Source organism: Nycticebus coucang, chromosome 19, assembly GCF_027406575.1.
Source record: "Nycticebus coucang isolate mNycCou1 chromosome 19, mNycCou1.pri, whole genome shotgun sequence".
NCBI classification, from domain to species: Eukaryota; Metazoa; Chordata; class Mammalia; order Primates; family Lorisidae; genus Nycticebus; species Nycticebus coucang.
In genome coordinates this window covers 71,997,241-72,020,244 of record NC_069798.1, presented here as the reverse complement: position 1 = coordinate 72,020,244, position 23,004 = coordinate 71,997,241, and the positions used below count along the sequence as shown (strand labels likewise).

Below are 23,004 nucleotides of genomic sequence, written 5' to 3'. Positions count from 1 at the left end.
CACTAATGAATATTGATGCAAAAATGCTCAACAAAATCTTAACCAAAAGATCACAGCTATACATTAAAAAAATTATATATCATGATCAAGTAGGCTTCATCCCAGGGATGCGAGGCTGGTTTAACATATGCAAATCTATAAATATAATTCACCATATCAACAGAAGCGAAAAGAAAGACCATATGATTCTCTCAAAAGATGCAGAAAAACATTTGACAAAATTCAGCATCCTTTCTAACAAGAACACTTAAGAAAATAGGCATAGGGAGTACATTTTTTAAGCTGACTGAAGCCATCTGTGACAAACCCACAGCTAATCTCATACTGAACGGAGTAAAACTGAAAGCTTTACCACTTAGAACTGGAACAAGACAAGGTTGTCCACTATTGTCACATAGTTCTGCCAATGCAATCAGACAAGAGAAGGATATAAAGGGCATCAAAATGGGAGCAGAGGAAGTCAAACTCTCGTTCTTTGCTGATATGATTTTTTTGTTTTTTTAAGACAGAACCTCACTGTGTCACCCTCAGTAGAATACTGTGGTGTCACAGCTCACAGCAACATCAAACTTTTGGTCTTAAGCAATTCTCTTGCCTTAGCCTCCCAAGTAGCTGGAAGTACAGGTGTCCACCACAAAGCCTGGCTATTTTTGTTGTTGTTGTTACAGTTGTCATTGTTGTTTAGCTGGCTCAGGCTGAGTTCAAATCCATTAGCCTCAGTGTATGTGGCCAGCGCCCTAACCACTGAGGTAAGGGTGCTGAGTCTGATGATCTGATCTTATACTTAGAGAACCCCACAGACTCAACCACAAGATTCCTGGAAGTGATCAAGAAATACAGCAATGTCTCAGGATACAAAATCAGTGTCCACAAATCAATAGCCTTTGTATATGCCAGTAACAGCCGAGTTGAGAAGTTAATCAAGGACATAAATCCCTTCAGAGTAGCTTCAAGGAAAACGAAATACTTAAGAATATACCTAACAGAAAAGGTGAAGGATCTTTACAAAGAGAATTATGAAACCTTCAGAAAAGAAATAGCACACGACATTAACAAATGGATGAGCATACCATGCTCCTGGCAGGGAACAATCGACATTGTTAAAATGTCTATTTTACCCGAAGCAATCTACAGATTCAATGCAATTCTGTTAAAATACCAACATCATACTTTGAAGCACTGGACAAAATAGCACTTTGTTTTGTATGAAACTAGAAAAAAACCTGTATAGCTAAGGCTATTCTTAGCAATAGTAATGAAGCTGGAGACCATCACTCTACCTGACTTTAGGTTATATCACAAGTCCATAGTGATCAAAATAGCGTGGTACTGGCACAAAAATAGAGACATAGACATATGGAACAGAATAGAAAACCAAGAGTTGAAACCAGTCTCTTATGATTATCTGATCTTTGATAAACCAAACAAAAGCATACCGTGGGGAAAAGAATCCCTATTCAACAAATGGTTCTGAGAGAACTGGATAATCACATGTGAAAGACTGAAACTGGACATGCACATTTCACCACTTATAAAAACTGACTCAAGATGCATGAAAGACTGAAATCTAACACACAAAACAACAAAAATCCTAGAAGAAAGTGTGGAAAAATTCTTGATGATATTGGACTGGGGAAAGATTTTAAGAAGACTTTGGTTGCAACTGTAACAAACAAGAAAACAAACAAATGGGACTTATTTAAACTGAAAAGCTTCTGCATACCTAAGAACACAACAATCAGATAACCTTCAGAATGGGAAAATATTATTATGATATAATATTATGAATTGGACAAAGGCTTGATAAGTAAGATCTACAGAGAATGCAAATTAATCAACATAAAAAGAGCAAATGATCCCATCTATCACTGGGCAAGAGACATGAATAGAACCTTCTCTGAGGATGACAGACGAATGGCTAACGAACATATGAATAAATGCTCATGGTCCCTGATCATCAGAAAAATGCAAATCCAAATCACCCTGAGATTATCACCTAACCCCAGTGAGAATAGCCCACATCACCAAGTCCCAGAGTTGCAGATGCTGGCAAGGATGTGGAGAGACGGGAACACTTTCACACTGCTGGTGGGTGTAAACTAATACAACGTTTTTGGAAGAAGTATGGAGAACCCTCAAAGAACTCAAATTAGACCTTCCCTTTAACCTCACAATCCCACTACTAGGCATCTAGCTAGAAAAAAAAGAAAATAATTTTATCATAAAGACATTTGTACTTGCTTGTTTATCACAGCTCAATTTTTTTCTTTTTTAGAGACAGATTTTCACTTTGTCGCCCTCTTCTCTGCGCTGCACTGGAAGAAGAGCTGTCTCAGGCCACACATTAAATATGCAAACACTAACAAAAGCTGATTAGCAAAAAAAAAAGAAAGAAAAGAAAAAAAAGCATAATTTTCGTGATATCCACCACCACAGATAAGCAAAACAGTTTTCACACAATCTTTGTGTGGTCCAGGAGATGCAGGATGGACACCCCGACATGCACATGAGAAACACCCACATTACCACTAGTTCAAATTGTCTTGTACAAATTGTCTGAGCACAGGGCAGAAATAGGGGAGCAGCCATAGCACAAACAGTTTATAAAGGCTGCCATCTCATGTGGGTGTGGTTTGTGGGGGGGGCCTCAGAGTGACTGTCAGACCACCACAACAGACACCAATAAGGAAGGAGTCTGAAACACTGGGAGAATTATCGGAATATGACAGAGGCAGGAAGCAAGCATGTGATGCCTATGGCTCAGTCGGTAGGGCGCCGGCCCCATATACCTAGTGGTGGCGGGTTCAAACCCAGCCCCGGCCAAAGTGCAACCAAAAAATAGCCGGGCGTTGTGGCGGGCGCCTGTAGTTCCAGCTACTCCGGAGGCTGAGGCAAGAGAATCGCTTAAGCCCAGGAGTTGGAGGTTGCTGTAAGCTGTGTGAGGCCACAGCACTCTACCAAGGGCCATAAAGTGAGACTCTGTCTCTACAAAAAAAAAAGAAAAATGGCACAGAGAGACTTGCTTAATACAAGGTTGCCAGAAACATAATGAAACATAATGAAACATAAAAACCAGCACCTGCGGGGTGCAGCAAAGATGAACAAAACAGAGTCCACCATAAACTAACTTTTTAAGTCCCAGCTTCAAGGGACAGTGATGCAAGGACAACCAAGACAGTACAAACCCCGTTTATATTGCACAAAAGAATGTGACAAGTTTCCACAATATACAAAATGACTAAAAATACTAGAAATATTGACTGCGTTGCAAGTAACTGGACTGAATTCTGGTCATAAAAGAAACTCAGGTGCATCACAATTACTAAACTGCCACCACACCGTTGGTGTCTGTGCAGATGCATGTGTCCCTGACTGGCAAGCTCAGTTTAGACTGCCGGCCTGCCTTTAGATGAAGTCTGGACAAAGCTTCACCACGTACAGTTGTCAGGAAACTGTTCTCCCTAAGCCCCAACGTGCACTACTGCACCCTCCGGCCTCTGTGCTGGACCACCCAGCATGCATCTGGCCCTGTTGGAGAGCACTGAAGGCCCTGCTGGCACCTCCAGGTGCATCCAGCAGTTACCAGGAACCAGTAAGACCAGAAAGCACAAGCTCTGAACACCCAAGGTTTAAACCAAGAGCCGACATACATACACTTTATCTGCATGCAGCGAACACTTTTTAAAAAATACTAGCTCAGCTGGGCACGCTGGCTCAGGTCTATAGCTCCCTCACTCTGGAGGCTGAGGTGGGAGGATCCTTGAGCCTCGAGTTCGAGGCTGCTATGAGCTGTGATCAAGCCACTGCTCTCCAGCTTGGGTGACCCTGTCTCAAAATAAAATAAAATACAGTAAAATGCTATAGTATAGATAGTATAAGTTGATAGGAGCTTTGGGTGAGACACTTCTATGAGAACAGGCATGAAAAGTGTTCACATCCAGAAATCCACCTCCTCTGCTCCCTCCTAAAGGAAAAGCTGAACTACGGGCAGGTTCTATGTATGTGCATGTCGGGCCCTGGCCCTTCAATTCCCCTGACTCTCCCTGGAGAGTCCAGCCCAGGTTCTTGTGAGGACAGACCTGGACAGCCACCTACCCTTTAGACCCCCAAAGCAGCACCCTTCCGCACCCAGGCTGCTTACCCACTTATCCTCAGTCTGAACCCACATGCTGATTGCAGTTTAAGTGTGGGTCTGCACATAGGCCCCACACTCACAGGGGCAGCACACCAGACATGGAGGACATCTGCACCTCTCCTACAAGGCACAGCTAACAGCTCTATGACTGACTAGTCTGTTTCCCAAACCTATGCTGACCTATAAGAAAAAATAAACAGATGATGTACTTGTTAACTATAGTGACAGGAAGGTCATCCTGCACTGGTGCGGGCACTCACTTTGTTCGACATCTGTGGACAGTGCTGCTCTGTTGTGTGGATCAGTGTCTGGTCCAAGTCCACCATCAGCACCAGCTTCCTGTTCCGATGCAGTCGCTGCTGGTCTTCCCGTCCTAGCTCTTCAGCTTGCTACAGTTGAAAAGAAGAAATGAAAAATGACAAAGTGTACTGGGATCCAAAACAAGATACAGTTTTCTGAAGAAATACTGAAGGAAACAGATATGACCCTAACCAACCTCCATATAACCCAGAGCACTCAGGACACTAGCTGGCAACACACAGGTGTCCAGCACATACTGGCTCTCAAGGCCACACCCCAGCTGCCCTGTGTTCCATGTAACTGAGGCATCTCTGTGTGGTCCAAACCCATCCACAGCAGTCTGCCACATAACCGCAATTTAGTTAAATATGTAAACCAGCAAAAAGGAGAGTAAAAATTTCTATAAAAATTTATATGGGTGCTAAGAACTCATTCAAATTGAGCTACGGAATGGACAAGAAAAACAAGTCCTAAGAGAGTATGCAGAAGACAGCCATCCTGTCCTGGAGACAGCAAGTGGGGACACCACCATCTCCTCTATGCCAGGCTGCCTAGTTCTGTCTTTTACACACACATTTACACTTGTTAGAAGTTCACTAATTCAGAAAATCTAGATTGATGTTCTCTGACATTTTGTCTTTCCCACACACAAAAAAGAAAAAAGTTGGTACACATCATTTAAAAGCACATTATCTATAAAATCACAACACTGAAAATCTACTTTCAAATAGCCTTATGACTATGATAAAAAACTAGTTTTTCATGGTAAGTGTGGAAATGATCCCAGGGTCCCCACCCCAGGTGGTGAAGCCCAGTGGCGGAGGTTATCTGCCTCCTGTTCCTCACAGGGACCTCAACCTAGAAGAACATGAGGTGGGAAGCCTCTGACCAGCAGTGCCCTACATGGCTCTCGAAAATATGCAGACAAGACCTTCAGAGGTTGAGTCAGTTTCATTTTTAGCCCTGTGCACCGGTACCCACATCCCCTCGCTATTGTCGCTTGGGGTCCCTCCTTGGCCCCCCCCCGCCACAGCCTGAACACAGCTCCCCAGGCAGAAGCAGCAGTGGTGCCTGAATGCCACCCATGTGTCATCTCTGCCATACCCACCGTCCCATCTGAGTGCTTCCTTCCCACTTGCCTGGCCCATGCCTGTGGCAGTGCCATCACCTCTCAGCCCCATGGTCTTTAGTTGATCCTTTGCCCCCCCAGTTCAGAGGGCCCCAGTGTTCACATTGGCACTGGCAAGACTGGAGAGACCCAACACGCAGGTGTGGAGCCAAGGACTCCTCCTGAGAGACCCACACACCAGTTTTCTGTGCTCCTTGAAAGCAGCACTTGACTAACATCTGTGCCTGGTGATGACCACAGATGGGGTCCTCCCAGTGAGAGATGCCCCGACTCACCTCGGAGCTCACCATCAGCTCTGGCACGCTGTGCACCATCGACACAGTTGCTGTGGACAGAGGGACCTGTTGCTTCCCATTCTTACTCTGTAGCCTGGGGACACAAGGAAGGGCTCAAACACTCTCATCCCTATTAACTGTCAATTATGCATGACAGCATTTAATTTCTACTTTAATTGGCAAATTGACATCTCAATACAGAACTTCACCCTACTGGTAACTGTGAGAATGTCTTGCACTGTCTAAAGACAGGGAGATGGGTTAAAATGGATCTTGTGGTTATGGTCAGCTGCAGCTGTTCATGCACACTCACAAAGCATTCTGTGAAAATAACTGTAAGAGTCACATAGGAGGAAGCAGAAAAGATCCTCAAATGTGAAAATGCAAAGAAAAGAAAATCCAGTAACAACTCATGCCGCCCAGCAGGGAAATGAGAGTGAGCACTGTGTCAGAGGTAGGCAGACTGAGGGACAGGGCTCACAGGTGGGCAGACTGAGGGATGGGGCTCAGAAGTGGGCAGCCAAGGCACAGGGCTCAGAGGTGGGCAGCCCAGGCACAGGGCTCAGAGGTGGGCTTGAAGCATGGGGCTCAGAAGTGGGCAGCCCAGGCACAGGGCTAAGAGTTGGGCCTGAGGCATGGGGCTCAGAGGTGGGCCTGAGGCATGGGGCTTAAGAGGTGGGCAGCCCAGGCACAGGGCTCAGAGGTGGGTCTGAGGCACGGGGCTCAGAGGTGGGCAGCCCAGGCACGGGGCTCAGAGATGGGCAGCCTAGGCACAGGGCTCAGAGATGGGCAGCCCAGGCACAGGGCTCAGAGATGGGCAGCCCAGGCATAGGACTCAGAGGAAGACCTGAGGCATGGGGCTCAGAAGTGGGCAGCCTGAGGCACGGGGCTCAGAGGTGAGCCAGAAGAGCTTGGGATGGGGTTCTCCTGCAGAGGAAAGCTGCCTTCCAAGAGTGACCTGCATGTCCACAGCCCTCCAGCATATCCGCACCACACCTGAGAATGTGGCAGGCACAACTCGGTACCTCAGGAAGTAAGGAGTGAGTACACTAAGGACACAGCAGAGGGAGGTGGTGTCTACGCCTGCAGCTGACGCCCCACCCTGCACCCTAGAGGTCAGTTCACATCAAACACCAAGAGAACTCTCCCCCAAGGTACTTACTGGGTCAGGTCCTGGCCACACTCAGCACACAGGCCTTTCATGACAACAGGGTGGCTACATCCTTCCAATCTCACCAGAACCGTACTACAAAACACAAAAGGGACAGCATTTTACAATCTCTTAGTTTGTCACGATGTGCTGGAAAGAGTGCCTGCATAATAAAAGCGGGTGCTGTCTCTACACGGACCCTGCAGGCTGCAAGCGTCTGCATTACCCTCCACGGCCCCATTTTGTTCTTTCTGAATGAAGGGACTTCTCACCTGTGGGTCTTTCTCATGTAAAATAAAACCAAACCACCAACTCTTTGCTGTATAAAGGACAGTTGAAAACACTGAGGATGTCTAGTTGGGACAGAAGACTTAGGGATAACACAGAAATTGTCTCAAAATACATTAAATATTGATGTATGATCCTCTTACATTTGTGATAGAGAATTTATAAAAACTAAAACTTTGTAAATTAAATGCACTAAGCAATACATTGGTGTAATACCAAAAAACAATAAATTACCTCCCATATGTTATTCCAAGAATAGAAAATGTCCATGATTTGTCTTTATTTGTGACAGAACTATTATAATATTCCCAGCGTTCATGTAAACACGGACACTAACTATTTCTTTACACATCTGGACCCTGGTCAGTGGGTAGTAGTCTTGGAAGTGAGAGCCCAGCCAGTGTCCAGCAGGGAGGCCTGCCCAGGGCCTCTCTGCAGGAAACCAGCCTATGCAGCCAGCCCTCTGCCCTCAGCGAGGTCCTCGCCCTGAACACACACTCAACCCCGCCCCACTCATGCACCAACTATTCTGCTGACTCCCAGGACACAGCTGCCGACAGATGGAGCAGACGCCCAAAGCTGAGAAGGGATGAGGGCAGGGGGAAGCCAGGCCACAGGCGTCCCCGAGGACAGAGCAGGCCCATCTCCACACACCACACTGGGAGGCTGAGTGTAGACAGCACAGCTCCCCAGTCTGTATCCCTGAAACTGGGTGTGTTGGGCTGGGCAAAGCTCAGACCACCGCAGGAGGGTAGTACATGAGGGGCCTGCTCCTGGGGAAGAATGGTGGGCTCTTCCTGTAAGGAAACAGGATGGGCACTGATGGGTCACCCGGGGTGTGGAGGAAGGACAACGAGATTCCACAGGGTGCAGAGAGGGGCTGAGCTTCCCAACACCCCAGCAAGACCTCAGGAGCTCAGCAGCTGGGAGCAAGGGGAAGAAAAAGGGCTGCTGAAAAGTCAGTTTACAGGAAGCCTCTGTCCAAGACATGCTGGTCCCAAGCAGTTCAGATAAGGAATACACAACCTGCATCAAGTTTTTTATTGTTTTAAAAGCAGACAACACAGTAATGATATTGTTTGAATAAAACTGTTGAACTTTTTAAAGCAACAAGTATAATTTCTTTAATCTCATCAAATTACTTTACCATGAATGAGTATGGTTCTATAACTCATCTACCCATATGACCAGACTTAACACAAAAATCAGAGATTCTAGCAGAGGGTCAGAACTACCATATATTCTATGAACAAAAGGAGAAATATAAAAACACTCTGAAGACAAAACACAGAAACTTAACTAAGGGCACTAATGTCAGAATTCTAAAAAACATACTATCTACTGACTCTAGGGCACAGCAAACTCAAAGAGCCACTGCTGGTGCTGATGCCAGAGGGTTCTTTATGGCATTTCTCTGTGTCGCTACTCACCTCCTCACTTGCTTTCTAAGGTCAGCAGCAGCTGGACACAAAAACTAGAGACAGCACAACAGAGACAGAAAACCCCAGGGCTCTCTGTCTAGGACTCACAGTAATCCCGCAAATGGGGGAGCACCTTCTACGCTATGAAGGCATCTGTGAAAAGTCCCACAGCTGGCATCACATCCCCCAGACTGGGAGCAGGAGGAATGTCTGCTCCCAACACACTCACTCAACCATAGGTCCTAGCAGTGAGGGAGACAGACTGAGAAGAAGAAATGAAATCCCAAGGAATCTTCAAAATCAAAACTCTAATAAGAAGCTTGGCAAGGTTACAAGATCCAAAATCAACACACAAACTTAACAGCATTTCTGTATATGAACAATGAACATGTGAAAACCAAAATTTAAAAATAATATCACTTATCGTTCCACAGATAATGAAATACTTAGTTACGAGACCAGCAATCATATGCACATGCTGAGTATCTGAGACAGGATGCAAGAAATCAGGGGTCCCAGTAAGACATGGGCTGGGCATGGTGGCTAAAGCCTGCTATCCCAGCACCCCAGGAGGCCAAGGCAGGAGCATTGCTGGAGACCAGGAAGTCAAGATGAACCCAGGCAACATAACAAAACCTAACCCTACAAAAAATAAAGTAAAATAAATGAGACTTCATGTGTTCATGGACTAGAAGACTCAACACAGCGCAGATGTCAGTTCCCCAAACTGATTTGTGGGTTAACTATAGTTCCAATCAAAATCCCAGCAAGGCTTCTCCAGGCACAAACAAGCCTACTTGAAAACTTTCCCAACAGCTACAAAGGTGAAGAACGGAACAAAGGGAGTGGCTGTACCTGCCCTCAAGATGCACGATGGAGCTGCAGCGAGGGACATCCAAGGTCAGTGCCCCGAGTGCTCACCCAGTGACTTCTGATGTGAAATTGAACAGAGGAAGGACAGCCATCTTCTAAGTGGTGCTGGAGCACTAGACAGCATTTCACGCCTTACACTAAAAGTCAGACTTCAAAGTAAAGACATAAACCTTATTTAAAAAGGGGGAAGTCTTTGAGGTCTTTTTTTTTTCTTGGAGAAAGAGTCTCACCCTCGGTAGAGTGCCATGGCATCACAGCTCACAGCAACCTCAAACTCTCGGGCTTAAGCAATTCTTTTGCTTCAGCCTCCCAAGTAGCTGGGAATACAGGCGCCCGCCACGATGCCCGGCTATTTTTTGGTTGTAGTTGTTATTGTTGTTTGGCAGGCCTGGGCTGGATTTGAACCCGCCAGCTCTGGGGTATGTGGCTGGTACCCTAGCCGCTGAGCTACAGGCGCCGAGCCAGACTTTGAAGTCTAGAATGAGGCAGAGCTCTTAGCCTTGTCACCAAAGCCTGATCCAAAGTAGGTAACCGTGATGAAATACACCTCACCAATTAGAAACTAGTGTCCAGGAAATGCCCCGGGAGGACAAAGGATGAGCCACAGATGGGTGAGATCTCGGGCACTGACAGTGCCTGCCAAGGGGGCCACAGAGGCCTCCCCATCCCCATCTGTACTCAGCCTTTCACAGCCTGATTTTCAAAGAGCAATTTTAAAAATCTTGATGAAGTGTAATTTATCATGTTTGGGTTTTCTTATATCTTTATTAAGAAATCTTTGCCTTACCCAAGGTTAGTAAGATTTTCTTCTAAAGTTTAGCCAGTTTACAGGCCCGTGATCTATTTTGAGTCACTTTTTAATATGGTACAAGTAAAGGCCAAGGAATTTACATTTGCATAAATATTGTAACACAAGGTGTCACAATAAATTCACCTCTAAATTCACCATTCATAGGTAAAATGTGAAATTGTAGCTAAATGTACCTTTATGTACAAAATATTCTTTACAAATTTTTTTCCCAAGAAGCAAGACTTTTTGGAGAAATGGCTGATTACAAGTCTGCAGCCAGGAGAGCAGGAGCCTAAAACATCACACTATACCAAAAAAATAAGGCAGTGCCCTGAGACTCAGCCTGGCAGGGCTCCCACTGGCCAAATCTGGGATAATTTGAGCATCAAGACCAATAATTAACCCACTGAATGAAAGAACCTGTGAGCCCACACTGTTAAGTAGATACATTATTATTTGTTCTTCTAGTAGAATACCAACAGCAAATGGTAAAGGAATGCTGGAATGGAGAATGTCACCACTGCACAATCATCTCAGAAATAAAGAGATTTGGGCGGGAATCATAAACATGACAAAACAGTGTGTCAGAGGGTAGTTGGAATTTAAAGTGCTTACATAGTAATAAAGTACCTCTCATTAAATACTAAATACAACAGAGAAACTAGTAACTTTCTGCTACAGAAAGTTACCACCATAACCCACTGATCAACATTTAACATCACATGGCTGAGATCTCTGTCCTATGAGAAGGCTCCATTGCTGGGGACAGACCTACCCAAACGCTTAACCACAATCTAACCAAGCGCTGCTGTGCAGAACTCTGGCTAATAATGCCACGGGAAAGAGAAGACAGAACAGGCTCATGGTGGCCAGACATGCCACACAGGCCCATCTGCTTCCCTTAGGAAGGCATTGCTGGACTATCAGGAGACTCTGCAGAGCGGGACACAGGACTGCACTAACGCTAATTTCTCATTTTGAGAATGGTACCTTGGTTACCTAAGAGAAGGTCTTTGCTTTTAGAAAACTGAAGTATTTAGGATTGAAGTGACATCATATCTGCAACTTATTCTTCCAATCTTCAGAAAAACGTGTGCACCCTGGGAGAGAAAGATAAAGCAAGCATAACAAAAGTTAACAGTCAGGAGGTCTGGGTGAAGCTTCTGTGAGAGGTTTTGCACTTTTCTCTAACTCTGAAATTACACCCAAAGAGAGCCTTAAAGGAAACAGTGCTCGTTAGTGTCTCTGCAGGGACCGCTGCCGCTGCACCCACTCCTGGCTAGAGCGGGTTGGTGCCACAACGCACCAGGGGTAGTCCCTGGCTCAGGAGTCACCCAGGACCAAAACAGACCACCCTGCATACTGAGCTGGCCAGGCTCTGGTGACTCTGTGGCTGTAAAGGACAAAGTCTAGAGCACTCAGAGTAGTAGAAGTAAGTACAGGTTGCCCCAATTCCTGTCACCACTGTGCACTCTGCCCGGTGGTCCAGTGATTCATCTGAGAAAATGCTACTTTCCTACCATGTTCCAAAGGTGGAAGAATGGCAAACATCACACTGTCCAGACTCTCCTGCCCTCTCTGCGGGGGTGGGACAGACCTTCAGGAAAGCAGCTCACTGTCGTCCTCACAGAATTTCCACAGACCCCAGAGTGTCATACCTAAGTACTTCCAGCCTTTGAAAGCAATAATCATCCCCTTGTCTGCTCAAGACAAAAAGCCAAGGCTGTGGTGTGTACCAATTAGTCAAAGAAGAGTATTAACTGCCTCCATCATTCCCATCAATTTATAGCCAACACAAAAAACTCACCAAAATAGTATGAAACTAGCACTATTCACAATTTTATATGAAAACTGAAAATCTTTTAAAAGCTACTTCAAAAGATAATTATTTAATAAGTTAAATTTCAGTTCAATTCTGTCTTAAATATATACTGCTTAAAAATCCACTGAGATAGCTCTTCATAATCTTTGAAAACTGTATTTACCCTATAAAATACCACGTGAATACTTTGAAACTGGTTGTTTCCATTGCCTCTACATCAGTGCTTCTCAAAGGCCCTTTAATACAGTTCCTGTGGGTCGTGACCCACAGGTTGAGAACTGCTGCTTTAGATTCTCTCTCAGAAATACAAAAAGCACTTTTTCTGAGACAAACAACTTTCATTACTTGTTTTTAGCTTTGTTATCAACATTTGTGCATTGTTTTAAAGTACATTTAGAACTGAAGACTCATTCTACTCCTCTGTCCCCAGATACTTGATAATTTCACGATTTACTTTAAAATTAAAGAAAACATACAACTGAGATATGTCTAAAAACACAGAATTCTGAAAATGCTCACACTGCAAAGGCTTTTATCTAAAAAGTTAGACCAGACACCCAGTACCATGAGCGCACACAGAAGGAAAAAAAGGCCTAACAGTTTTATGGGTAAAAACAAAAATGGTCTTACGGGTAAAAAGCAAAGCAAAACCTCATCTGAAGTACAAATTAACCAAATGTTATGGGATGAATTAAACAAAGTGACAGCTTCCTAAGTTTCAGACACAAATGTCTTTTTAACAATCTTTTGAATAGTGCAGGTATCAATAGCAAATGATAAATTATTTAATTAAAAGAATCTACTAATTCATCAAGATTCTTGATATCAAGATGAAAAAGTTGTTTCTTTATTTCCAAGACAAGACTTCTGTAGACAAGCTATGTTGCATAATCGAGCTTGTTTAGAATTTTAAAACCCTCTCATCCGTAATTGTAGAACAATGAAATGAGGTACCAGTCTGAGGTTGTGTTCTAGTCTATTATAATTTTTCCAAGATTTTTGATTCTAAAATCTACAAAACAATACACACAGCAATCCTGCTGTTGTTGGGATAATTTCCACTTTATAGAAACTTCTTTCCTGCTTTTTAACAGCACTCTTGCTCCAAAGGCTGGTAATGCAAGTGTTCCTCCCGGGCACACACTGTCGAGGAGCAGGCGAGGTGTCACCCAGGATTAAATACCTGCACACAGGTCACCACACATTCCTGATATTTTATGTAGTTTCCCCTTTCTCTGGAGACTTCAATGCTTCCCTTTAAATGATGACAACAGACCAAAAGGAAAGCAAATCTTTAGGAAAAAAAGGAAATCGCCCTGTGGCTCAGTGAGTAGGGCGCCAGCCCCATATGCCGAGGGTGGCAGGTTCAAACCCAGCCCCGGCCAAACTGCAACCAAAAAATAGCCGGGCATTGTGGCGGGCACCTTGTAGTCCCAGCTGCTCGGGAGGCTGAGGCAAGAGAATTGCGTAAGCCCAAGAGTTAAGAGGTTGCTGTGAGCCATGTGACGCCACGGCACTCTACCTGAGGGCAGTACAGTGAGACTCTGTCTCTACAAAAAAAAAAAAAAAAAAAAAGATAAACTAATAATTCTAAGATTTAGTTTCAGAATGTTCAATTAAAATAATTTTAACCCACGCAAATATTATAAAAATAGATATTAAACTATCATTCTATCTACTTCCCCACACTGGGAACCTCTATGGACCTCTACCCAGACAGCAGCACAGGAGAGGCCACCTACATGCCCCTGAGCCACCGGACATCTCACAGCTCCCAAAGCCGTGCACATGCCGTAAGAGGTAGTCAAACCTTTTGGAACTTCAGTTTCAACTTCTCTACCTGATAGAACGCAATCCTGTTACAGACAAAATGACAATCTAGTGGTTATTTCGACTCCATCAAATGCAGTATTTTTAAGTCCCTAGAACTGTTCCTCTTCTGGGAATAACCATTGACGTGGCCAGGATGAACACTGCTGATGACAAGAGTGACAGCTACAGCCGCAGTGCCTGGCTTTGGTTAGTAATTTTCACATATTCAGTGACACCTGCTGTTTATGTTTGGAGGCTCTAGGGGCCCCAAGCTCCACCACCTCATTCTGAGGTGCTCTGCTTCACCACACTGCCCGAGGCTCACTCACACACTCCCAGATGGGATTCTCTGCTTTATCAACATGCCATGATACCAAGAATATTCCAGACTTAAGTTCTAAGCACCAGAAAAATAGGATCAGAGCTTATTCTCTGCTCCTCAGGCCCTGGTGAAAGTGTGCTGGCTGCACCAATCTGCTTCTCAGATTCTCACAGCTAAAAAGTCACCATCAAGTAGACTGTGTCCAGCAGGGTCAAGGGCTCCTCAGCCAGAGGGAGCACCTCAAAGTCAGAGCCTCAGGGTTAACAACATCACACTGTCACACAGGCCACTGCCTGTGTCTGTTCTTCAAAGGCTCCAGTAATGAGTTTAATGATATTTCTTCAAAGATACTTTGCTTCATTCCTTAAAAATAAGGATTTTTTACAAGCCCATGAAAAGATCAAGATGCAGGGCAACAACAGATAGGAAAGCCTCAGACACGAAGATGTCCTAGGCCAGGAGCCAGCACACAGCACCCCAGGACAGAAACAGCAAAGAGTCTGAGAGACACGGCCAGTCCTCTCTAGAAATTCTGTGCGATGTCACCAACAGTCTCCTGAACACCTGAGAAAATCTGAGCTCTGTTTCTCAAGACTTTCTCCAAAGGTCCATCAAGGAGTCAGTAATCACAGAAAGCAGAGTTCGATGAAGCCCTGAGGTACCAAGACCATGTGGTTCACAGGCCCAGAGCTTGGGGGTTTGGCTTCTGCCCCTGCTGGTCGGGTTACCTGCTTGTCCCGCAGGCAGCCTTCCAAGAATCCCATTTTTGACCAGCCAGTAGGGCAAGTGTCATGCTGTGATGGGAGCCTTAGCTCGCATTGGCATCAGGAGGGGTGGGTGTGGGGCGCTTCAGGACAGGCCCACGAACAGATCCCTCCCTATGTGTCCAGAGGAGCCAGAGGTAGGGCCAGATTCTTCTCCAAAACAGCTGTGATTTCACACCAACACTGGTCTACAGAAGCGCTATGCCATTTAAATAATCTAATTCTAAGCCTACAAGCATTTAAAGCAAATGGCAACCAAATGCTTGCTCTCCTATATAAAGATCTCAAGAACCTGTAACTTCAAGCAGATTTCTGGAGGTTGTCAAAATAAATTAGTTATAAAACAGCTTTAACTGGGACTTGCTGAGGAAAGTCAAATGCCTGGGCCGTCAGTGGGCAGAAGTACCAAGTCCCCAGCACAGCTCCACTTCCCTGCCAGCCTCCTCTTCCAGCCCAGCTGCTCTGAAGCCACTGACTAGACCTGTGGGGAGGCTGCAGGAAATGGCCACACCTACAGAAAAACACAGGAGAAACCTGTGTAAGGAAAGTCCTGTGGCTTAGGCTATTTGGAGGGGCTAAGACATTGTTTCACCAGCCCATGTCCAGAGTGTCACAGAGACAAGGGCTGAGGCTGGCAACAATCACCTTCCCACATCAGGATGGGACTAGAGCCAACATTCCCTCCTTGAAGGGCACACACAGCCCACCCATCTTAGGAAGCTTCCACACATGACCACCATTGTCCCTCAATAGCCACAGGTCCTGGGTTCCAGGACCCCTGTGGATATCTAAATGTGATACTCTCATACTCAAGCCCTACAACAGGCAACGTAGAACCCAGAGATGCCAAAAGGTGGCCTCTGTATAGGCAGGTTTTACATCCAGCAAATGCTGCTGGACATGGAACCCATGGGTGTGGAGAGCAGACTGTACTTACTGAGAAAAGGCTATGTGAAAGCAGCCCCCCAGTGCTGTTTGGGGTCATGTTTCAGAGGAAACCACTGCTGACGGGTTGTGAATAAAAACTATGGCAGGCTCCACCTGCAGCTCTTTGTGGAGAAATGCCAGGAAAGCCAGCAGGACACCGCAGCAACACACTAGTAAACTCTGTTTACAAAACCTGTCAATAAGTGACATAATCTAGTGATTTCCAAACTGTGTTCACAAAGGTGCAGCAGCCACTCTGGAGGAGGCCATCACCTGTGCACTCCAGACTGTGGCCCCCAAGAGGCAGGATAGTTCCAGCCGGACTGAACTGCAACAGCACCGTCAGCCACTCTGAATCCAATTCCAAGTACATCTGCAGAATTCAACTAGGCACAAAACTGATTCCAAACAAATGAGGACTGCCACACCAAACACAAACAGAGCTTTACACTAACATTTCTGCTGATGACTCCCTTCTATACCTGTCACACCCACGTCCCCACATGCATGCTCAGGGTATGCAGGAATACCCCTGGAAAGGTTAACTGTACGTTAACACAGCAGCACTCCCTGGAACATTCATAAAATGGAAGAGAAATGGAGAAGGAAGCATTTTCAAGTCAACATCCTATTGTTGTGACTTTCTTTAAAGCAGGGATTCAGCTGCCACCCATGGATTGGTGGCACAACAATCAGTGACCCTCTTGGAATTACAGGAATGCCTTTGGTGCCACCTAGATGCTTCATCAGAGGAGAAACGAAAACACATCAGTTTCTCAAAGAGCCCTGTGATGACGAACCATTGTTGTAAGGCACCCCAAGATCTAAAAAAAAAAAAAAAAGATGATGGTGAAGAACAAGGCTACAAACTTCTGGAAACTTGTCATCAAATTACCTGGCTGACTGATCCATGCACCAGGGTTGGTTGGATTCACTAGGTTAACTTACGTGAATATGGAATTTCTATACTGTAAGTAGCTATATAACCAAGTAACATACCTCTTTGACCCCAGTGGCTCTTTCTGTACAATCAGAGGCCCAGAATGAAAGCCCTGAAGAGCTCTTCCATTGAGTGAACACACCGACTCTGGGATTCACCTCTAAGACTATGGACTGACAGATTGAGCTCAAATCAGGGCCCAAGTGAAGGTCAGATAACCCCTTTGATTTCCAGCCACAGTGCCCACTGAGACCACAGCCCTGTCTGTCTGAAGAATCCATGCAGACAGCTCCTGCTTAGCATGCAGCCTGAACCTCTCATGCCCACTCATTAGCAATCAGTGGGCAGCATCAGGACCCAGGCTCCATCTCCAAACAATGTGCTGGGGCCACTTCTCCAGCTGGTGAGTGGAGCCAGGACATTGTGTGCTGCCATGAAAATACAGTCCTCACTTCTATGGAATCAGGCATCTAGCAGATACTCAACAAAGACAGGCTGGTATAAGCCACAGGGTGAGGGAGTGGGGCCCTGCAGAGAAGGCCAAGAGTGGCGCCCACAGGAAAGGTGATTTTTCTCTCCAGAGGGAAGCTCTGGCACCCAACCCATTCCAAGGAGGAGTGCTCACTTTTCACTGGAGTTTCTGTTCCTTAGAATCAGAACAGCCACAGCAACACACAGTGTGCTCATGTGTCAATCCAATCTCAGAACGTAACATAGGTAAATTTAGACATAATTTGGACACATATTCAAGCACTTCATGAAAGGAAGCATAGCCCCTTGTGAGACTGGAACATAGGTACTGACAGCCTCAGAGCCCTGCCACCTGGACCCAGCCTGTGAAGTCACCTGCTGTGTGGCCAACACTGCCTTGGCTGCAGGGTCTGGGTTCATGCGCTTTCCTTAACTATAAAGCACAACTACACCAAGTTTTATAATTGCGTTTCATAAAATTTACAGGAATGTGAAGACGTACACACACCAAGAGTTAATACTTCAATCACAAGTCTAAAGCCTGCCTAATAAGACCTGTACTCATAGTCGCCTGAGTTTTCCTGACTTGTAAAAGGGGAAGGAGGACCATTATTGCAGGACAAAAGGAATGAATGCATGTCCTTCCCCCAAAAGAGCAATTCCAGATCCCTAAGAAATTTTGTTGTAACTCAAAATGCCCCTTGGTTAGTAAAATCACAGCTGGCGCCTGTCCATCTGTTAAGTGCTTGGGTCCTCTTCCCCATGTTCTCATGGAGCGCAGCCCCTTGGGGCGCCCCTGCCCACCCCAATGCAGCTGTAGTGGAAGGTGGCCTGGAAGCACTTTCTAGTCAAGTGCCTGTCCTGGACACGCTTCTCGGGACCTGCTCCTGCTCCAGACCCAAGCCTGCTCCAGGACCCTCCCAGCACAGAACCTCCCTATCTCAAGACTCGTCTCCTTTCCCGGTGGCCCAAGACCCGGAAGCCCTCCTCCCCGGTCCAGGACCCAGGAGACCCATCCCTAGCCCAGGAGGCCTTCGCCCTGATATCCAAGACTCACCACCGCCATCCTCCCCTCCTAAGCCCTGGGACGTCGGCCTCCCAGCGCAGCGCACTCACCCAGGGGCCAACACCTGACCCGGCTGCACACACAGTTCCCGCACTACGCCGGCGTGCTCCGACCGGAGCCTGCGTTCGGCCCGTGCGGCGCGCACGCTGCCCCCAGAGGCGGCGCGGGACGGGGTGGGCCCGGAGGGCTGCGCGGAGGCGACGGCTTCGTACACAGCTAGCACGGAACCTATGCGTACTGCCGCGCCCGCCGCCACCTTCCACTCAAGCAGGCGCAGTGGCGCGGGGCCCGGGCAGCGCAACTCGGCCACGGCCACCTGAAGGGCGCCCTCGGAGGGAACGCGGCCCGTGGCCGGCGCCTCCATCGGGAACGCAGAGCAGGCGGCGGAGTTGTTTTGGCAGCTCCGCTCCAGCACCGGCTTCCACCCGCCGTCGGCCCGCGCCGGCTTCCTGGAGCGTGCTGACGTCACGACGGCCCGACGTGCGTCGCGTGCGTGCGTTGGTACGCTCAGGGCCGCTAGTAAATGAGGCGCTTACACGGGGCCAGAGGAACTGCTCCAGCGACGGGCCCGGAGTTGTTTTGGGACCAAGACTGTGCCATACACGGGAGCACGTTACTGCGGGCCGTAGACTGCGGCATTTCAGCCTTCAATGCGGGCTTTCCGAACCATCACATGCCGGCCCGACTTCTTACTACGAGTTCCGGCATGCAGCGCGAGCCCGCTCCTCGCCTCCCGTCGCGCACTGCGAGTCCCGATGTCGCGAGATTACGGATCCTGGCGTGATGCGCGTGAACCCTGATCGCCTAGTTATCGCGAAACTATGCTGTGTGCGCCGCGGTTCTGCTCAGCCGCGTGCTGCCCGGTGATGGGGCGCTGGTCATGATTTCCGCGGCAGGAGTTTCCAGGAATATCGCGGAGCGCTCCGAGCGGGGCGTGGAGTGGGGAGCAGTTAGCTCGTCAGCCTCGGGTGTATGGCAGGAGCCGGCCGTCAGCAGAGCCGGTGCGGCCCCGAGCGAGGCGGGCGCAGCGGAGGCTGTTGTTAGAAGGTCGTGAGCAGAGGCGGGGCGCTGTAACGGCGCAGGTAGTGGGCTGAGTGGTGTCGGTCTTTGGTCTCAAATCCCGGCTCTGGAAGGTGAAGGGCGGGGCGGCCCCCACTGCAGCCGGTCCGTGGGGGCCCTCTTGAATGTCCAGGCGCACCCCGAACCCGGTAAACTTTACTTTCCACCTAGCAGCTCAGACCACACGTTTCTTTTTCTCCATCGTGGTGAGCGTTGTAGGCCGAAAGTCCCATTCTAACACCATCCCCAGCTGCACCGGCCCCTGCTGGCTGGGAAAACCTTAAAACTGAGTTCCCAGCCAGGAAGTGGGGGATGCGCCTTCCTTTGGAGGTTAAACGCTGCCGCTACCGGGCGTCGCTGTTAAGGTGGAAATTGCCGCCCGGCGAGGGCTCACGCCTGTAACCTTCGTACTGGGAGGCCGGGTCTGGAAACCCCTGGAATTTAGACGTTGAGGCTGCTGTGAACTAGGCTAATGCCACTGCACTTGGTTGTTAAGCCGACAAAACACGCTGTAGAAATAAGGCACTAAATTATCAACACAAATAGGACCTAAGGCCTGCAGGGCCAGGAGTGAGTCAGCCTGCGAGCCTGAGCCTTCGGTTTGCTTATCGAGTCTGTGTGTTGTGGGTTGTCTGTGATGAGCAGACTTCTTATCTCAACTTAAAACATTCCTTTTTTACTGAAGCCAAGTCTCAAAGCTTTACTTCTTTAACCAATTACCATGAAAGAGTCTCTAAAACTACCTATAACCTGCAAGCCTCTCCTGCACACCTTTTTAGGCCAAACCAAGGTGCCTTCTATGTATTTATGATTTCATCTGCAGTTCCTGGTTTCCTGCAGTGTTTAAGACCAGACTGTGACCTAGATGCCTTGGGTGGCTTTCTTGGGAGCCCTAAAGATGTATAGCCCTGGGCATTAGTCACTCGCTGGTTCAGAATAAACCTCTTAAAATTATTTTAGAGTTGTTTTTTTCCCCATTAACAGTGGCCCTGTTATCTCTTTTTCTTTATATATCTGTTCTTACATGTATACATTTTGTATGCAATTGAGATTGTCCTGTATTTGCTTCATTCTCACACACTCAGCGTTATACGGTAGCTTTTCTCATGTTAGTAAACATGTCGGAAACTGCATTAATCTTTATAACAGCAGCAGAATGAGTGTAGTATCTTTTAGCCATTGCCACCTTTTGCTATTACAAGGGCATTTTGTAGCTGCACGATTTTGTCTGTCCCTGTGTCTTGGCATCAGACTACAACTTTTATGTAACAAAATTGTGGGTTTTTCATTTAGCAGGGCCCTCCAGGTTGATGGTCATATAACATGAGCATGCTCAGATGAGACAAGTGTGTAATCACAGGGAACCCAAGTTCTGGGACAGAGGTGTGGGGATTGGCTTGGGAACTGGATAAGAAGTGGTTGCTGCATGGCAGGATCCAGTCAGATCCTGTCTCATGACCATCTTGACTATAAAACCTGCTTCAATTCACAGCTTGGGAAGACAGATTTGAGTCCAGCTACTGTGCCTTTGTTTTGGTCACCTGACAATAAACCTTTCTGGTTTATTTTATTTCAAAAATCTGGCGAGTTTGTGTTTGGCTTTGTGTTGAACGTGGTCAGAACAGACCCAGTTTGGTTCAGTTACACCTCCCTGCTTTCCCTGCCCCTGTGTCTACAAGGGCAAACGTGGTGCTGGCTAGAGACCTTTCCTGAAACTTTTTTAAAATGGAGGTTGCAGGAATATTGTGCAGCAGTGACGTAATTTTTCAGTCGTTTGGAATCCATTAAAAACAGCAACCAGACAACAAAACTAAATATTTACAACACAAATAGATGGTGAGGAATCCCTGTGAACCCCAAATACAGTGAGGAGAAACTCCACATTGCAAGCCTTGGGTAGTGTGGGATGAGAGAAGTTGGGTGATGTAGAGGTCTCCATGCTCAGCATCTATGGATTTATCTTAAAGAGCATTGACATATGCTTCTATTCCCCTCTACAAGGGTTAGGCTGGTGTTTATTATTGCAGGCAGTGTATGAACTTTAGTTTTAAAAAAAAATCAGGGTGTGCTGGCTCCTGCCTGTGATCCAAGGTGGGAGGATCACTTGAACTCAGGAGTTCCTGACCAGCCTGAGCAAGAGCAAGACCCTTGTTTACTAAAAACAAAAACTAGCTGGGTGTTGTGGCTGGCCCCTGTAGTCCCAGCTACTTGGCAGGCTGAGGCAGGAAAATAGCTTGAGCCCAAGAGTTTGAGGTTGCTCGGAGCTAAGCTGACACCAGGGCACTCTACCCATATGACAGAGTGAGACTGTCTCAAAATAATAATTCTATAAAATGGGAAGGATCATATGTTATTTGATATACATATGTCATTGATTGAATTGATGGATGGATGGATACAGCTAGCCATAGATGATCATAACTAACCTGAGTAGATGCTTATGTTCTTGAAGTCAGTTCAAAGTAGAGATGATAGCATGTGAAGCTTAGATTAATTGGTTAGCTTTCATTAATTTTTGTTTCATTAATCCTTTAATTAATTTCATTAATTGGCTTTCATTAAAAATCAGTCAGCCTGGGGCAGTGGCTCATGCCTGTAATCTCAGCGTCTTGGGAGGCTAAGGCAGGAGGATAGCTTTAGCTCAGGAGTTGGAAGCTGAAGCAGGAGGGTCTCTTTAGCCTAGGAGTTCAAGGTTGCAGGGAACTATGATGATGGCACTGCATTGCAGCCCAGGTGACAGAGATTGTCAGACCAGAAGTTTTAAAAGATCCAACTCTGCTATTTACAGAAAACACTTTAGATTCGAAGGCACAAATTGGGGGTGGTGCCTGTGGCTCAAAGGAGTAGGGTGCTGGCACCATATACTGGAGGTGAAGGGTTTAAACCTGGCCCTGGCCAAAAACTGCAAAAAAAGAAAAAGAAAAAAGATACAAATAGGCTAAAAATAAAAGAATGTGAAAAGATTCATCTGTGTGAGGTTACTGGGGGTGGGGGTAGCTATACTAATACCAGACAAAACAGACTGCAAGGCAATTTGTGAAAGAGAGAGACTTTCATAATGATAACAATCTGTAAAAAGGTAGATTAATTATAAACGTGCGCCTAACAACAGAGCCTCAAAATACATGAAATAAAAACTGACAAAATTAAAGGGAGATAGGCACCATACTCCCACTTCAGCAATGGATAGAACAACTGGGCCTAAGACAAGGACAGGAGGCAGAGGCAGTGCTGTGGTCAGTGAGCCCTGCCCCGAGTCTGTAGAGCTCCCTGGCGATGTACACCTGTGCCATTTCAGTGTGGGGCTTCCACCAACAGCTACATGCCACAGTGCCTGAAACAAGACTCAAGAAATGTAAGAGGATTGAAATCATACCAAGTTTGTCCTCTCCCCATGACAGAAAAAATTGGAAATCAACAACCAAAAGAAATTGGGTGAATTCAATTCACAGTTGTGTCG

At 46.6% G+C, this 23,004-nt stretch overlaps 1 protein-coding gene across 3 annotated transcripts in view; it reads right to left on the bottom strand.

Moving 5' to 3' along the window:
- CTDP1 (CTD phosphatase subunit 1) overlaps positions 1-18,924 on the bottom strand; it is a 60,522-nt gene extending 41,598 nt beyond the window's left edge. For all 3 annotated transcript variants that reach the window (XM_053571462.1, XM_053571461.1, XM_053571463.1), the window contains exons 1-4: positions 18,536-18,924; positions 7,002-7,085; positions 5,840-5,933; positions 4,396-4,524 (exon numbers count right to left, since the gene is read on the bottom strand). In XM_053571462.1, coding sequence (XP_053427437.1) covers positions 4,396-4,524; positions 5,840-5,933; positions 7,002-7,085; positions 18,536-18,849 — 621 coding nt within the window. In that variant the 5' untranslated portion in view covers positions 18,850-18,924. The remainder of the gene's footprint in view (positions 1-4,395; positions 4,525-5,839; positions 5,934-7,001; positions 7,086-18,535) is intronic.
- Between the last annotated feature and the right edge of the window lie 4,080 nt (positions 18,925-23,004).